The following is an 18,900-nucleotide window of genomic DNA, read 5'->3' on the forward strand; positions in this document are numbered from 1 at the left end:
GAACAATTTTTTTGTGAAACATATAACATCCGCAGTTTTATACCAAACTCACGTCTCTCTCCCTTGGGGATGGACGTACCCTTTTCCCCGCCCCGCCCCGCCTCATCCTCACTTGAACCGGGGATGGAGGACATGAAACGGGGATGAAGGCGGGGGTGGAGGTTAAAATCCATCCCCACCGAGGATGGAGGTTCTAATCTTGAGGCGGGGCGGGGGTGGAGACCTTTGTCCCCCGCCCCACCCCCACCCCGGTGCACTTCCTCCACTATCAAGCAAGAAAACGATTGAGGGAGAGAGACGTGAGAAAAAAAAAGAGAATAGAGAGGAGCAACAGAGGGACGACTTTTTGGACGATCGATGACTCCAAGTAAGGCTTTCTTCTTCCCCTTTTTTCTTTTTTCAATTAAACGGAGGGTCGGCAGCCATGGCTGTCGATGGGTTATTGTTGCAAAGAAAAAAAAAAGAAGAAACTGTGTGTGTGTGAGAGAGTTGGCCGACCCCTCTGTCACAGGGAGGAAAGAGAGAGAGGTCCGACCCCTCTACGTCTGAGAAGATAGAAGGGGCAAAGCTCCTTCCGCGTGTTGTTTTAAAAGGGACAGATAGGGGGGGGGGATAAACCTCACCTCCCATGATCAACAAAGGGGAGGGGGGGAGGTTATCCTCACCCATCGTGCAAGCTATAAGTGGTGCACTTCCTCCACTATCAAGCAAGAAAACGACTGAGAGAGAGAGAGAGAGAGACGTGAGAAAAAAAAAAAGGAGAATAAAGAGGAGCAGCAGAGGGACGACTTTTACGACGGTCGACGACTCCAAGTAAGGCTTTCTTCTTCCCCTTCTTTCTTTTTTCAATTAAACGGAGGGCCGACAACTATGGCTGTCGATGGGTTATTGTTGCAGAGAAAAAAAGGAGAAACTGTGTGTGAGAGAGAGAGTTGGCTGGTAGGCGCCGGTGGCTGACCCCTCTGTCACAAGGAGGAAAGAGAGAGAGGGTCGGATCAAGAGTTGACCCCTCTGCGTCTGAGAAGCTAGAAGGGGCAGAGCCCCTCTCGCGTGTTGTTTTAAAAGGGACAGATCGGGTCGGTTTGGGCGCGACCCAGGTGAGTTAAAAAAAATGGGTCAAACTGATTCAGATCGAGTCAGCTCGAAACAAATTGGTTTAGCTTGAATCAGCTCAGAATCGAACCGGTCTGGACTGAACCAGTTCAGATCGACTCAAATAGACTAAAATGGTCTGGGTGTGAACCAGGTCAAGTCAGGTCTGACTAGGTTTCGGTTTTTAGTGCAGATCTGGTCTAATCTGGATCAGACTGACTCTGGATCGAGTCAGTCTGGACTGATCCAAATGAAACTGGATCTAGAGAGATCTGGGTCTAGTTTTGGTCTGACTATTTTGTATATATAACAGAACTGGATCTGGTTCAGATCAATATTGGATTCAAATCAGAACTAGATCTGGATCTAACTAAATGGATCAATTCTATATATAGATAAAAACTGGGCTTGGATCCAATCTAACAATTCTAGATATAGATAAACCTCACCTCCCATGATCGACAAAGGCGAGGGGGGAAGGTTATCCTCACCCATCGTGCAGGCTATAAACGGTGTGCTTCCTCCACTATCAAGCAAGAAAATGACTGAGGGAGAAAGACGTGAGAAAAAAAAAAGAAGAATAGAGAGGAGCAGCAGAGGGACAACTTTTAGGGCGGTCGACGACTCCAAGTAAGGCTTTCTTCTTCCCCTTCTTTCTTTTTTCAATTAAACAGAGGGCCGGCAGCCATGGCTGTCGATGGGTTATTTTTGCAGAGAAAAAAAAGGAGAAACTGTGTCTGTGAGAGAGAGAGTTGGCCGGTAGGCGCCGGTGTCCGACCCCTCTGTCACAGGGAGGAAAGAGAGAGAGGGCCGACTCAGAAGTCGACCCCTCTGCGTCTGAGAAGATAGAAGGGGCAAAGACCCTTCCACGTGTTGTTTTAAAAGGGACAGATCAAGTCGGTTTGGGCGCGACCCAGGTGAGTTAAAAAAAATGGGTCAAACCGATTCAGATCGAGTCAGCTCAAAACAAACCAGTTTAGCTTGAATCAGCTCAGAATCGAACCGGTCTGGATTGAACTAGTTTAGATAGACTGAAATAGACTGAAACAGTCTGGGTGTGAACCAGGTCGAGTCAGGTCTGACTAGGTCTCGGTTCCTAGTTCGGATATGGTTTAATCTGGATCAAACCGACTCTGGATCCAGTCAATCTAGACTGATCCAAATGAAACTGGATCTAGAGAGATCTGGGTCTAGATCTGGTCTGACTATTTTGTATCTAGAACAGAACTGGATCTGGTTCAGATCAGTATTGGATTCAAATCAGAACTAGATATGGATCTAACTAAATAGATCAATTCTAGATATAGATAAAAACTGGGTTTGGATCCAATCTGACAGTTCTGAATCCAGATCAAATCTGAATCCACATCCAACTCATTGTTGCATGGACCAATTCTAGATCCAGATTTGAAATGGGTCTAGATTCAGTCAGATAGTTTTGGATCTAGATCAGAAGTGAATCTAGATCCAGTTTGCGATTTATTTTTGAATTTTGAAAATAATTATTGAAATGAACAAAGTACTCTTGTGTGTACCCAAGACCCATTTAGGTAAAATGGGCATAACTTTGTACTCTGAAATAAGAATCAAGTGAGGTTTGGTGCGTTGAACTCGTATCATAGAGGAGAATTTTTATGTCCTCTAGTTTTGATGAAATCAGAGGTACAAAATTGAGGTCTGATGAGTCTACTCAAGAGAAATATTTTGGTAATTTTATTAAAATATAAGAGGTTATGTATATTAATACGAATATGCACATGTAATGATCAGATCCTACTGTTAGAGCATCTTGAGACTCAATTTTGATCAGAGACCAATATTCGTATTCGAGTTTAGAGATATTATAAGTAATTTTTAGTTGTGAATAAACTTTTTTGCGTTGCATGTTATTGTTGATGGTATGAATGAGCATGATTAGATAGATAGATCTTGAATATGAGCATGATATGCGTAAAATGACTATGCATGAAAGTATTGCAATGAAATGATTACATAGACATGTTAGTTGTGATAACTCATGCATAATAGAAAGAGATTATTTATGTGATAGCATATCTGTGTTATAATTTACAAATAACATGCATCATGATGAGATTATGATTAGACTTGAGTCCCTTTATTCTAGTCATATTAATAATAGGGTCGAAAATGGATTGGATTTGGTCAAATCTTTGATCCTAACCTCAACTTTATTTCTGATACCAGTTTATATTTACATATTCAGAGTGTTTTCGATTAGAATTACTGTTTCGAAAAAAAATGTATGGTTGGATTCATATCTATTCCAATTTATTTATAGCTTGTAGATGTAAGTTTTTTGGCCATTATTAGGAAGTTTGAGGTTGATACTTGGGTCAGCATAACAAATTAGATAGTTTGATTGAAATGATTACCAATTTTGTGTTTCACTTTTTAATGAAACATGCTTTTAGTTTATAGTTTTCAGTTAATTTACTTCTATTAAAGCTAGATGCATCTATTATTGGGTAATCTTAGTACCCTTAAAAGTATGCATGAGATTCAATCCTATTGCAATTCATATTACATGTAAAATTGTATTCCAAACAACACAAAGGGAGTCAGGTGGACTTATAAACCGGAATTCTTAAGGGAATTACTCTTGCTTCCAAACAATCATGGAAATCCATATTTTCTTTCAAATGCATTTCCCTTGAATTGCAATATTTATATTTCCCCAACTCCCACCAAATGCCTCCTCCCAAACGCAGCCTAAGATTTGTGCCTTGTACCTAAGTTCCATAGCAACTTGGAAGACTGGGTAGGTTTTATAGAACTTGGCTTTTGAAAAGCAATGCTGATGATGCCATACATGTCTACCAACCTAGTTTTGACTAGTTAACACCATTAACGTGTTTTAAGGCTGTGTTTGGGAGCCTGTAATTGGTGGGTTGTTGGAAGATATTTGTCAAATTTTAAAGGTCCACTGCTGTTTGGGAGCTTGGATGCGGCAAATCTTTGAAGATACAATGGGATTTGATAGCTCCACATCCATCTACAACCTTCGTTTTTACGGTTGGCAACTCCAATTGTGGACACCCTTGTCATCTTCCTTTTCTAATCCCCATTTATGCTCCATTGACGGCTTGGGAGCCAGAAGTTGGCAAGCTAGATGACGATTCTGGCCGGTTGCTGAATACCAACTCCCAAACATGTGTGAGGCAACTCCCAAGGCTCTCAAATCTTAAAAAGTCCAGATATCCAGAGTTTGACATTTCAGTGCCAAACACAATCTTCCAAACAGAGCCTTAATCATCAAGCCCAGCACGGCTAAATGGTTGTACAATGAGGTTGAAAAATCAAAGACTATATAGACTTGATTAGGTTCTCTTTGATTAATTGACATTTTCTCCATAAGCAATTGAGATTGTGATGTCTGATCTAGTCTCATTTGACCTTGTTATGAAACTGAGAGCTGGAATGACTTTTCTTCTGTTTTCTTCCTTTCTTTTTTCACCCTCCACGGCATAAATATTCACATTTCATTTTTCATGCTTCAATTCCACATATATTTTGCTCATCCTTGGTTGCTGTTCAAGTTTGTTCTCTAGGTAGCTGAGTCTTTTAACAGCCTGGGATCTGTTATGTTTTAATGTTCTTGACCCAATTTGTCCCAATGAAAGGTCATTACTATGGAAAACTAAGATGCTAAAATTCTGTCTTGGTTTTAAGGCACACCTCTTTCCACAAGTGACAGCACAGTCGGATTAAGAGGGCAAGTGCATGACCCTCTGAGAAGGCAGACCATGGTATCCATGACAACATCTTCCCCTGCACTTATCTTTCCTCTTCCCATCTAAACCTCAGGAAATGGCAGGAGGAATTGGGGCCAGATAAAAGAAATTCCATGACAAGCAACATTGAAGAAGGTAGAGCAAACACTGCTTCAGAAACTGAGAAATAGCATAAGAGGCTATCTAACTAAAGCGTTTGTTTCAATAGACTGAAGATTGCATTTTTTTTTCTTCCTAGCAGCGAATACAATGCTAAATTTATCATATTAACTAATTGATGTTATGAGAGTTACATATTTTGTGTCGATGCTTCTTTCCTTCCAGCAGCTAATAGGCTGCTAAATTAATTATACTGACTGATTGAAGGTATGAGAGTTGTTTCTTGAATGAAAGTTTTACCTTCATTCTTCAGGTTATTTGAAATTTCTGTTTTTTGTTTTCCACCAGGCAAGCCAGGGGGAACCAAAACATTAATGCAATGAAGGCGTTACGTTGCTTTTCTAGTATGCAATCTGTTTATAAATGAACAAAATTGCAGTGGTAACTAGAAGACGAAATTAAAGAGAGACAGCTTTGCATTTAGTGACCAATAAAACATATGGATCCCCCCCCAAAAATCTCAAGAATTCAATACCCTTTCCTCAACCCTTCTTCAGTGAATCCTGCGTCTGTAGGATGAGGGTAAAGAACATTGCAGTAACCGTTGCTATCAACAAAACCAGTATGAAAACTTAACAATCTTAATCTTGAAGCCCAAGTCCTTTGTGCATGTGTTGATAGTGCTTAAATGAAATCTTGGAGCATACTGCACACACACACACACACACACACACACACACACACACACACACACAGCTAGCAAATACAGAACTTGGGCACAGAGGATTTCACAAATCAAAATGATAACAGTTGATTAACCTTCACCATTTGTTATATCTAAACATGTTCGGCAGCTCGTAACAGACCTTCACGCTTCAATGTTTATGCTAAAGAATTAAATCATGAGTGTACTCTATCATCTACTATATCCTAAAATTGTTAGTTTTGAAGTTCTTAACGAACCTCTCCCGGATTGGTACAAAAAAACTGGGTGCCTATTATCCCAATTCCTCCGTATGAAGTTAACAAATGAATCATTATGACATGCATGCTCTGTTGCAGTGGGGATGAAACCTCTTCATCCTTATTGTTCCATTACAAATTTTCAATAATTTTTCTTTACTTATCGAAAAAAAAAGCTCTTAACGAACAATAATCAATTAATTAAAGCAGGACTGTACTATTTCATATATTCAAATCACCGCAAAAATATTAAAATCCATCCTAAAATTGCTAGTTTTGCAGTTCTTTAACGAACCATAACTCTTTCATGCCTGTGCCAAAAATTAAAGCGGATATGTACAGGATGGTTTATCAACATGACCAACAAACCAGAAAATGAAAACTGAAACCTAAAGAAAGAAAGAAGAAGCCTTTCTGCTGCTTTAGGCAGTCTTTTTGTTCATGCTCCTCATCAAGGATCCCATCTGAAACCTCCAAAAGATGACATAACCAAGCCCTAAACCTAGAAAAACAAATGCCCAGACGTGCTCTCCTTCTGCCTCCTTTGGGAACTCAATTTCTTCAAGGAAGAACTCCTCAGCCTCAGACCCTTTCTCACCATTTACCCTCTTGAACAGGACATAGACCTTATCACCATCCCTCACTGCAACATCAATTGCTGTCACACTCTCTCCCCATTTCAGCTGATCAATGATGCTGGCCTCTGCCCAGTTATCCCTTTCCTTCACCAACCAAGAAACCCTCTCTCCCACCACCACAAGGTTACCGTCTCGACGGACCGCGGAGGCGATTGCGCCAGTGATGTTGCCGCCGGAGATCAGTACCGATCTCGTCATACCATCTTCGGCATCGATCCGGAAAATTCTGCCGGAATCCTTCTGACCCACCACGAGGAAACCGTTGTTGATGAAAGTAATCCCGGTGAGACCGTGCCGGACCGATGGCGATTCGGATTCAGGCAGTTGAAGTATCGGGGATGACGATAGCACCGTGAGGACGCCGTCGGAGCTGATCTTATAGACCAGGTTGGCTGCAGGGTCGGTGATGAATGCGTTGCCGGAAAAGTCGGCAGCGGCGGAGCCGGCGGTGCCAGGGAGCGGGGTGAGGGAGAGACGCTGGAGGCCAGCAAGGTCGTAGACACCAAGCACGGCGGAGGGGCGGCCAGGGGAAGGGTTGACAACAGCGAGGAGGCGGTCGGTGTGGCCGTCGATGGCGAGGGAGATGATGGCAGAGTTTTTGGGGAACTCGGGGAGGTTGGGGAGAAGGGGTTGAAGATCACCGGCGTCGGAGATGGAGTGGAGGGAAGGGTACGGGGTGGAGGCACCGCCGAGGATGAAGCGGTGGTGGGCCTTGTCCCAGGCGATGGCTCGTGGGGAGAAGGAGGGTGATGTGGGGATGGCGATGGGGTGGTGGTGGCGGTGGCTCCCGACGAGGTTGGGGCCGCCGACCAGGAGGAAGGTGGTGAGTGCGGCGATGCACAGGAACAGAGAGGCCATGGAGGTGGAAGAACAAAGTGAAGCCATCTCTCTGAGGGAGGGGATTGGCTGATTTGGGGGAGATGATGAGGGTGAGTGTGGTGGGTCAAAACGAGAAACCTTTAGAACGAACCGCCCTTGATTTTATGCTTTTAAGGGGAAGAGAATCAAAAGAGGGTGGATCACCGAGTGGATCATGATCAAGTGTCCAGCGAGGAATGGAGTCTTTCTTTTCTTTCCCTGAGGGTAGGTATGTCGATGGATTGGATTTTATGCCATATCCGATTTCGTTTATTCAGATTTGGTAAGCCAAAACTGTAACGGATATAATTGAATGTATATATTTGGTTTCGATTTTGTGCTATCAAATTGGAAGATATCTGGATTTGACAAATATCAAAATCCGAATACATGTAAAATGGATTTAGTATGAGCTTTCAACATCCGCATCGGAGTCCAAATCTGTGTCCGGTTAGCCAACATTCGATTAATCAAATCTGGTATCGGCCACATCCCACTTGAATCCAAACTGTTTATATTCCTACTTGAGCGGTTGGTGGTAGGAGTGGGCAACGGTGCCCAATCTGCTACGGTGTGGGCTTGGGCCTATAAATTAGGCCCAAACTCGGCCAGAACTGGGCCGACAAGGCTCGGCATGCAGCTGGGCTTGGCCCATATATATATATAACATAAAATATATGTTTTATATATAATATATAAAACATACATAATATTATATATAATATAAAAGGCCCGTGAGCACGGGTTTTCCAAACAGGCCAGCCCGAATAAGGCTTTTGGCCCGGCCTGTCATTGATGGGCTAGGTTCTTGACCGGACCGGCCGGTTGTCCACCCTTAGTTGTTGGTCAAAGGGGTCACTTGTGAGATGGAAAAGGGTTGGCAAACAATCCCAGAGAACCAAACATGAAGTGTTCAAGCTTGATTCTCTTTTGTGGTGAGTCGAGCTGAGCTTGAGCTCATGACAAGCACAAGCTAAACAAGTCATGTTCAAGTGGGTTTGTTTACAAAACTAGTTACATTGTTTCAAAGTTTGAAGTAATAAGATTTAAATTGTAGACCTATTAAAACAAACTTAAGTTGATTTGTTTACAGAAAAAAATGGTTTTTTCTCAAAGATGGAATCAATAGAATTTGAACTCTAGCTTGAAAGCCAAATATTTTAAACTATTTAGTTTATGCTATATTTATAAAATATAGTTCTTACTTTTTAACGAGTTTGTATGAGCAAGCCTATTTTAGAAGTCTGAACAAGCTCTTTGCGAAACGAGCATGGGGGAAACTGTAAACAGTTGGTCTCATTTTCTCAGACCTACTTGAAATTGGAGGCTGCGAGTCTCAGACCAAGTATTGAGCTTGTGGATTGAACACTTGTTTTGGGTTAGGTCTTGACGCAGGAGTGGAGTAGAAGACCTGGATCCATAAAAGATCTTTGGATTCATTTTAAAATTTAGATTTTGTTTTGGATCTTTGTGCATAGATATTGGATCAATGTGTCTGATCCATATTGTTAGGACAAGTTTTATGTTTTTGAGAAGTTATGTAAATATGTTAATTAATTTGATTGAAATTAAAAAAACTCTCATCTATAAAAAAATGAGAGATCTAAGATGTTATACAAAGTTGATTGGAAAATGTTGAATTGAACTATTTCTTGTTTTTTTCAATTATTTTCCAGTTATTTCCTATTTTTTACAGCTTTTCCTAGATCTAAAGTAGACGGAATCGTAGTTCCTAGTTTTCTTGTAAATCGAGCCCTCTCTATTTACATCAGGTCTGCTGGGAATCAATACATTCATTTGAGTATGACTTGAATAGTTAGGTAGCTCGACTTCATGGTGATGAGATGGGTCATGTTCATCCCTTTACACTACAAGAAAAACGTTAATTAGCGACGAAAATAATTCATCGCAACTTTGAGACATATTAGCTAGAGAAAACTAGTCGTCCTTAAAATTAGAATTAGTTGCAGAATTAGCGACGAAACAATTCTGTCTCAAAATCCGTCACTAATTAGCGACGAAAATGTTTCATCTCAAAATTCGTCGCAACTTTGCGATGGATTTTGAGACAGAATTGTTCCGGCGCTAATCTGTCACAAATTTGTGATGAATTCACGACGGAATTTTGTCGCCGCTACTTTCTCATGTTCGCTTTTAGGTTGCAAATATTACAGAGGGCATTTTTGTAATCTTCTATAGATAAAGAAGCAGCAAAGCAGCGCAAAATCGAAACCAGATTTGAAAAAAACAAAAAAGATGAGAAATAAAAAGGGGAAGAAGAGAAGAGAAGAGAGGAGGAAGAAGAAACCGCCATCACCAGTAGACGGTCATATCGACGTCTGGCGAGCAACGTCCCCAACCCTCTCCTTCAAATTCCAACTCCAACAACCCGAAACCCAACCTCAACAGCCTCAATTCGGCCGCCGGCAACCCCAATTCCTTGCCGAGGGTTTTCACTTCCCCTGCGACCCCTCCTGTCCCTTCCCTGGCCAGGGCCCCCATCGCCCAACAACTCCTCCCAAGGATCCAGGAATCGCTCGCCGCCCACGGCTCCGTCTGCCCATCCCTGTCATCCTCTCGTGTTCTCCCCGGCGCTGCCGACCGATCTCCGGCCGATCAGGTCATCACCGTCATCAATCCCACCTTCTTCAATGGCACCCCAACAGTCGTTGGTGTTCTCCAGGTTCACGGGTTCACTCCTACTTTCGTGACTGCTGCAGCCGTTGACCCTGCCGATCGCGTCCTGAGGTCTCTGCCGCCGCAGCAGCGGTCGGCGGTGCCCGTTCGAGTCATTTCGAAGAATGCAGACATCGCTGCTCCGAGGATCGGTGCACCTGTTGTTCAAGCTAAGGTTCAGTTCTTGGCCTTAATTCCAATCGCCTTCTTTTTGTTCTTATTAAGATTATGCAAGTTTTGGTTTTCCATTGCAGAGAACTATATGTGATGCTCTCTGAAAGACTAGAATTGCAGGATTTTGCGAAAGTTTATATCCGTAGGCCTTGTATTATTGTAACGCTCCCCCCATCGTGTGGGGGGGTTACGAAAGGAGAGAGGGACGACGCCCCTTCCTCTCCCACGAAGCAGATCATGGGAGAGGAAGCATGCTGCCCCCAGTTAATACAGAAGGAGGGAGGGGGTAACCGTCCAACCCCCCATGGCTATAAAAGCCATGGGGGGGCCTCCTCTCATTTTCCTGTTCGATCACCAGAGGAGCAGAGAGGGAGCGTGAAGGGAGAATCAGGAGGAGTGTTGCAGCCGTCGTCGGTCGCCGTCAGGTAAGCATCTCCCTGTGGCTGGTTGGCTAAACATGGGGGTCGCCGGCAACTTCACAGTTGCCGGTGAGTTGCAACAAAATAAAGATAGGGAGAACCCTGTCCCTGCTTTGTGATAGAAGGAGAACGACAGAGGGGTTTCCCCTCTGTTGTTGCCTCTCGTTGGTTGTCTAAACACGGGGGTCGCCGGCAACCTTACAGTTGCCGACGAGTTGTAGCAAAACAGGGACAGGGAGAACCCTGTCCCTGCATTTCAATAGAAGAAGGAGAATGATTGAGGAATTTTCCCTCTGCTGTTGTCAACCACTGATGACGAAAATGGGGGAAGGGAGGACCGCCTGCCGCAAGGAGGCAAGAGGTCTGGACGTTGCCCTCATCATCGCAGGCACCAGCTCATCGACAGAGGTTGCAACAGTTCGACAACAATGATGTTGTCAGAACTGTTGCAGAAAAGAAAAAAAATGATGAAGTGGATAGGTGCGTTGTGACAGCAGACCGTATTAGTCTATACGGACCGAGTCAGGTCCGAAGTAGTTAGCAAACCGAGTCGGGTTTGTAATGGTGAACCGTTTCGGCCCAGACCAAAGGTGGACCCAATATGGGTCAGATCGACTAAGTCTAGACCAAGACAAATAAGATGTGTGTGCGATTGATTTATAGAGTGTGGTGAAAAAATCGAAGTAGCAAAGACTCGATTTTTCCATTACAAATTGGATTCGGGTTTGGATCTCAGTTTGGACCCAAAACTCAAATGGATTCGATTAGACGACCTGATTTAGATCCAGACAAACCCTTTTCAAGCAGGTTTGGATCAAGAATACCGAATCCATGATCCAAATCATAGTTGAGTTGAGGACCTGAGTGATCAAATGTTATTATGAGTGTGGATCTTAAAGTAACATAAAGTAAAGATGACATAGCGGTCATTCAAAGAGCAAAAAGATCGTTTTGCCCTTGAAATGCCTAAAAAATATACAAGGCATAGCTAAGTGCCTGAAGTCAGATTCATGTGATTCTTGAATCCATGGATTCTACTGCTTGGGTAGAATCTATTAGTAGGGGATTTGTGAACAAAATGGAGTCAGAGTTTGACAATTAAGTTTAAGAGTGTTTTGGTAATTTTGATGATACGAGATATTCGTTGTTTTCAGATCAAGGGTTGCAATTGGAATTTAAGCGTTCCAGGTAAGTGAACATTTGCAAATTCCTTCTTAGTTGATTAAAACACATGCTAATTAGTTTAGGCATCTTTATATATGATTCCATGTGCTTCAAATATGTTAGTTTTGTTTATTATAAAGAGACACTGTTTTGCATGCCTAGGAATCTATAAAGTTCAAGTGTGATGCTTAAACCTGATCATGCATATTTTCTGAGTTATGAAATAAAAGTGGCATGACATGATTGCATGTATGAGATTGATGTGTTTTGTGAAAATTGAGGGTAGAGTTCCATAGTCTCAGGGTAGGTATTACCTTGGGAAATGTCACGCTTATGCCTTGGGAGAGACATTGTAAGTGTCATGAATTAATCTGTGGTGGGTTACCATCCTTAACAGTTCAGACATGTAAACATGTGTTAAAAGTAATTAGTGGATATACATTAAGGATTATATAACGCACTAAATTCAAGATGTGAATGTTGATTAAAAGTTGTCTATAGGATGACCACCCGGTGTGTGGTGGAGACTCTACTAGGAGGCATAGTCTAGGGTAATGTTGAGGTGTGTGCCTCGTGAGTAACCTGAGAATATCTCAGACGTTTCTAGGTGACCCTTAGGGGTTTAAACATTACCCACTAGACACATGTATGATGTAGCATGAACCACAAAACCTTGGGGGCAGGTATATCTCCTTGAGACACCTTGGGGGCAGGTATAGCTCCTTGAGACACCTTGGGGGCAGGTATAGCCACCCTGGCTCTTCAGCTAACTACCGTTTGAGTCCCTTTGCTCCCGGCTTGCAATCGGCGAGCTGCTGCAGCACCTGTGTCCGTAGTTTGGGCCGGTTTGGACTACGTTGTTTGTGAGTGGTTCATAAGTCTGTCTAACATTGTAGACTCTGAGTTGTCTACATGGGTTGCTACGCCCGAGGAGGCTATGTTCGGAATAGCCGATTAGAGTAGAAGAGTTGTTTGAAAATGATAATAGAGATGCAGTAAAGTGGGTAAAACTAATAACTAACATGCGTGCATAAGTAGCAAACTAGACTAAGACTAGGAGCTTAGAGCTCACTACAATTGCAACGGTCGTGTTTATTTGTAAATGAAATCTTACTGGGTTGTAGACCCACCCCCTTCTTTTGGTTGCAACTGTAGGTTTAGAGACTGCTGCCACCACTCACAGGACTTATTACGACTCTGCCACATCAGCCATATCAGAAGTATGGTTTTCCTTTACTTTTTATTTTGCTTTTGTCTTTGGATGGTTATGATATTATAAATGGATGTATAGACCTTCAAGTATTGAATAAAAGAAAAAAAAATTCTGGCATGATTTCAGCTGTTTTTGAGATTATTGAGTAATTTGCCTTTGGGAACTAACGTCCACGAACCCGGGCTCGAGAGGCATCGGATCGGGTCGTTACAAGTGGTATCAGAGCCAGGTTTCAATATTGGATTGTAGAAGAAGAATTTTGTTTGAATTTGAAATAAGTTGAAGGTTCTAAAAGAACGATAATTACAACCATCCAAAGGAATATGTGGCAAAAGAGTCATAGGAAGGTCCTGAACTTATGAGTGCCTCTTGTTAGCAGAAATGAATACTAACAATGATAGTGGCAACGAGAGCGACCGTAGAGGCGGTAGAAGCTCTGGGAGGCAGAGGCATCCTGAAGTGATCCAGACAGATCAGATGGTTGTCGTCCTTTCGCTCTTCGTGACAGCCATGATTGACGTCACTAGGGCAATGAGGAGTATGACACCTCCCGTTTTTTCTCCAGCCCCAGTTTCAGTCATAATCAACAACTAGGGTTACAATGATCGAGAGGAAGAGGTAGCACCACCCCAACCATCTGTTGGAGAATCGCTAGAGTCACGAAGACGTCCTTCATATAGGCACATCCGAAGAGATTCACTGGAAAATCGAGGTGGTAGGGGAGCTGCAACATGTTGCTCGGGCTGCGGCGGGTCTCGTTTCGGCCAATATAGGGCAGGACCGAGCAATGCTACCAGCAACAGGAGAAATCAGGAGCAACCCGGTGCATTCGGTCATGAGGGTGTTCAAGGGTCGATGGTGCAACAAGGTAGAGGCACTAATGTTATAGAGAATGAACAAATAAGAGAATCAATGCAACCTCTTTGAGGAATGACCTTACTGAGGAGAGTCAGGGGATATATGAATAGACACACATACTTAAGTGCTCTTAAAAACATGACAGTGCCAGCACCAGTTAGGGTTCCTTCAGACTCCGAGGAAGAAGAAGAACCTACTTACACCCCTCGTACCCCGTCACCTTAGTGTTTGTTTTGGTTTAAATCATGTAATAAAGGCCTATGGTTGCCTAGTGATAGTAGTAAGTAACAGGTTGTATTACAGAAGAACCCGTGAAAAGTTGTAAAAACGTTGTTTTTATTAATAAATAGTAAGTTCTTACGACAAATGTGTAAACCTGTGTGGAAGCAAAAGTAAACTTTAGTAATCACTTTATTCATATTGCAGTATGATGACTCTTCAGGGAACATCGTACCAGTCAAGAGGTTCTCAAGTAAGCAAGAGACAAGCAGACCCTTCTCAAGCAAAGCATGTGAGTGAGGGCTCTGCAAGGAGAAGTGTTGCAAGCCCCATTGGTCCTGTGTCTCCACACGCATAAGATAGTCTACCTCTAAGGAGCATGAAAGCAGAAGGTGGAGGTGCTTCACCAGTTTCACCTTGACACGAACGTACTACAGTTGGTAGTGGTGTGCCTCCCGGCTATACCACAGAAAGAATTTTGTATGAGCTATTACAAAATTCACTGCAGCAAAGTCAAAACCAAGTAGCATCAGGAAGCAATTCTTGGGCTGAGAAGTTTAACAATATGGGAGTGCCCACATTCGACGAAACTTCTGGAGGAGTAGCATCAGAGAAATGGATGATGCAAGCAAAGAAAGCACTGGATGCTATATAGTGCCCAGAGGACCAGAAAGCATGGGTCACAACATCAAACTTAATTGGGGATGCTGAGTACTGGTGGCGATCCATCAGAGATGTCCTGGGAAGTGGAAAGTTTGTTTCCTGGATTACCTTTAGAAACAAGTTCTGCAGACAATTCTTTCCCACGATCGAGAGGATGGAGAAAGAAGAAGAATTTAGAAAGCTCAAACAGGGAAGTATGAGTGTAGCAGCCTACACCGCAAAGTTCAATTCATTATCCAGATTTGTGAAGGCTTTAATATCTACTGAGAAGCAAAAATGCAAGCTATATGAGCGCGAATTAAAGCCAGAAATTCTGAGGATGGTGGGACCTCTACAAATTCGGAGGTTCGATAGGTTGGTAGAGATGACATCTCGGTACGAGTTTTGGGATGCTCGAACAACAAAACCAGAGGTACAGGAGAAACCTAAGCAAGTACAACAAGGACAAACTAGTTCGTCATCCCGAAGGTTTTTCAAGAAGAGGAAAGGCAATGACAGATCCTCGAAGCCACAGGAGGGAAGCAGTGCAGAAAACAACAATAAGCAGCAGGGGAAGAAGCCTGAACAACCAGAAGCTAAGAAACCTCGATACCTAGGAGCGCCTTCCAAGAGCAACAACTGTAGGACTTGCGGCTTCAAGCATGAAGGTCGTTGCGATGAAAAGAATATTAAATGCTACAATTGCGGTCAAATGGGACACATTGCAAGGAAATGTCCCCAGCTCGTACAGTGAGAAGGAGCAAAACCCAGGGAGAAACCAGTTGCTCCAGGAAGAGTTTATGCAACAACTCTGCAGGAAGCTTTGACTAGCCCTGATGTGGTGGAAGGTACACTCCAAATTTCTGGTGTTAGTGCACATGTTCTATTTGATTCAGGTGCTACACATAGTTTCATCACCCCTATTTTTGTTGCACTATTACCTGTTTCACCGGTACCTCTAAAAATAAAGTATCAAGTAGAGACATCGGTAGGAAAGTCAGTGTATATAGATGAAGTCATCCAAGGATGTATGGTACAATTCGAAGAACGTCTATTGTCGGTAGACCTTCTAATACTGGACTTTAAGGGAGTGAACGTTATCTTGGGCATGGATTGGTTATCTAACCATCATGCAACGATTAATTGCCGAGATAAAAGTTTCAGTTTTCAACATCGTGAAACCTCAACTATCACCTTTCAAGGCGTTATAAAACTTGCAAAACCGACAATCATCTCATCTTCAAGCCAACCGGTATCTACAGAAGGGCTGGATTGGATACTTGGCTTATATGAAGACTGAGGATGACGATATACTTTCAGTCACAACGGTAGAGATTGTACGGGAATTCATGGATGTTTTTCCTGAAGAACTTCTAGGTCTTCCACCAGATAGGGAAGTCAAATTCCAGATAGATCTAGTCCAGGTACAACGCCCATTTCTATTCCACCATATAGGATGGGACCTGCCGAACTCAAAGAACTCAAGGATCAACTGCAGGAGTTGTTGGATATCGGATTTATCCGACCATCGGTATCACCTTGGGGCGCACCGATCTTGTTGGTGAAAAAGAAAGATGGGTCATTGCGTAAGTGTATCGACTACAAGAAATTAAATGCAGTGAAAATAAAGAACAAGTATCCTCTGCCAAGGATAGATGATTTATTTGATCAACTTCAAGGTGCAACCTGTTTTTCTAAGTTGGATCTACGTTCTGGATATCATCAGCTAAAGATTCGGGAAGAAGATGTTGCCAAGACAACATTTCGTTCAAGATATGGTCATTATGAATTCCTAGTCATGCCTTTTGGGCTGACGAATGCACCAGCTGCATTCATGAATTTAATGAACAGAATATTCAAACCATTCTTGGATAAGTTCGTGGTGGTGTTCGTGGATGACATCCTCATATATTCGGCCAGTAAGGAACAACACACAAAATATTTGAGAATCGTTTTGCAAATACTTAGAGATCAGAAGCTATATGATAAGTTTTCTAAGTGTGCATTCTGGCTTGATCAAGTGTCATTTTTGGGACATATTATCAGTAAAGAAGGAGTGATGGTGGACCCAACAAAAGTTGAAGTGGTAACCAACTGGCCTACACCCAAGAATGCAACAGAAATTCGAAGTTTCCTTGGGTTAGCTGGTTACTACAAACGCTTTGTAGAAGGATTTTCTATATTGGCAGCTCCCATGACTAAGCTGACAAAGAAAGAAGTGAAGTTCGAGTGGAATGAGAAGTGCGAGAAAAGCTTTCAAGAAATCAAGAAGCGATTGACCACTGCACCAGTGTTAGTTTTGCCTTCTGGCACTGGAGGTTTTACCGTGTATAGTGATGCATCACATAAAGGATTGAGTTGCGTTCTAATGTAACATGGCAGGGTTATCACATATGCCTCAAGACAACTAAAGGTGCATGAGATAAATTATCCAACTCATGACCTAGAATTGACTGCAGTAGTATTCACATTCAAAATATGGCGACATTACTTATATGGAGAACAATTTGAGGTATTCACTAATCATTAAAGTTTAAAGTATTTGTTCTCTCAAAAAGAACTGAATATGAGACAACTACGATGAATAGAATTATTAAAAGATTATGATTTTGAGCTAAAATATCACCCAGGGAAAGCTAATGTAGTAGCTGGCGCACTCAGTCAAAAAGCAGAATCAGTCACGAGACTATCTATATCAAGTCTGCTGGTAAGCATTATAGAACAAAAAGCAGAAGTGCAATGTCTGCCGGGTCGATTGATGTTTGTCCAGACGACCTTAGGGACAAAATCAGAGAAAAGCAACTCTTAGATCAAGAGTTAGAAGGAATCAGGTCAATAGCAATTAATGGTGAAGATCCAAAATTCAAAGTAGACGATCAAGGCATGCTGAGATTTCGAGAGCGGGTATGTATTCCTAAGGATGAGGAACTTAGGAAACAATTACTTGCAGAGGCACATCATTCAAAGTATTCCATTCACCCTGGAAGTACAAAGATGTACAAGGATTTGAAGAATAATTTCTGGTGGAATGGAATGAAGAGAGATATTGCTGAGTATGTTAGTAAGTGTCTAATATGTCAGCAAGTAAAGATTGAACATCAGAGGTCGGGTGCCCTATTGCAACCACTACCTATTCCTGTATGGAAGTGGGCAGATATAACGATGGATTTTGTTATAGGATTTCCTAAGACCAGAGAGGGAATAAATGCGATTTGGGTAATTATTGATAGACTGACCAAGTCTGCACATTTTCTCGCGTGCAAGACAACGTGTTCCTTTGAACAATTAGCTCGTCTTTTCATTAAAGAGATAGTGAGATTACACGGAGTGCCAGACTCTATTGTTTCTGATAGAGATCAAAATTTACCTCCAAGTTTTGGCAAAGCTTTCAGGAAGCAATGAGAACTCAGTTGAAAATGAGCACAACTTTCCACCCGCCGACGAATGGGCAGTCAGAAAGGACCATCCAGATATTGGAAGATATGTTGAGAGCCTGTACACTAGAGTATCGCAACTCATGGCACGATATTCTGCCGCTAATTGAATTTGCCTATAATAACAACTTCCAAGCTAGTATTAGGATGGCTCCCTATGAAGCTTTATACAGGAGACGTTGTAGGACACCGCTATGCTGGGACCAAGTTGGTGAAAGAAAAAGATTAGGACCTGAATTGGTTCAGCAAATGGAGGAGCAAATCAGATTCATTAGTGAAAGACTCCAAGCAGCCCAAAGTCGTCAGAAAAGTTATGAAGATAAGAGGCGACGTGAGTTGAAGTTTGAGTTAGGTGATCACGTCTTCTTAAAGATATCACCGTTTAAAGGGGTAATGAGATTTGGAAAGAAGGGCAAACTAAGTCCAAGATATATCGGCCCATTCAAGATTTTGAAAAGAATAGGTTCTACAGCCTATCAGTTGGCATTACCCCCATCGCTTTCCAGAATACATAACGTATTTCATGTATCCATGTTAAGAAAGTACATGCAAGATCCTTCATATATACTGGATACAGTGGAGTCAGGGTTAGACATCCAAGAAGATTTAAGCATTCAGGAGAACCAATTGAGGTAATTGAATTTAAGAAGCACAAGCTCAGAAACAAGGTTGTCCCAATGGTCCTAGTGAGATGGAAGC

The 18,900-nt window shown here is 42.4% G+C and overlaps 1 protein-coding gene across 1 annotated transcript; it reads right to left on the minus strand.

Moving 5' to 3' along the window:
- Positions 1-6,103: 6,103 nt before the first annotated feature.
- LOC149831884 (uncharacterized) lies at positions 6,104-7,472 on the minus strand. The gene has a single exon (XM_090012267.1). The coding sequence runs from the start codon at positions 7,427-7,429 to the stop codon at positions 6,329-6,331; it is 1,101 nt and encodes a 366-aa protein (XP_089868393.1). The 5' UTR covers positions 7,430-7,472; the 3' UTR covers positions 6,104-6,328.
- Positions 7,473-18,900: the final 11,428 nt, after the last annotated feature.

The sequence above is a fragment of the Nuphar pumila genome, chromosome 7 (genome assembly GCF_984573655.1).
Source record: "Nuphar pumila chromosome 7, dmNupPumi1.hap1.1, whole genome shotgun sequence".
In the NCBI taxonomy this organism is placed as follows: Eukaryota; Viridiplantae; Streptophyta; class Magnoliopsida; order Nymphaeales; family Nymphaeaceae; genus Nuphar; species Nuphar pumila.

Bases quoted from the DNA above. Each gene is read 5' to 3' on its own strand.
- LOC149831884 (XM_090012267.1), bottom strand. From the start codon at position 7,429: ATGGCTTCACTTTGTTCTTCCACCTCCATGGCCTCTCTGTTCCTGTGC.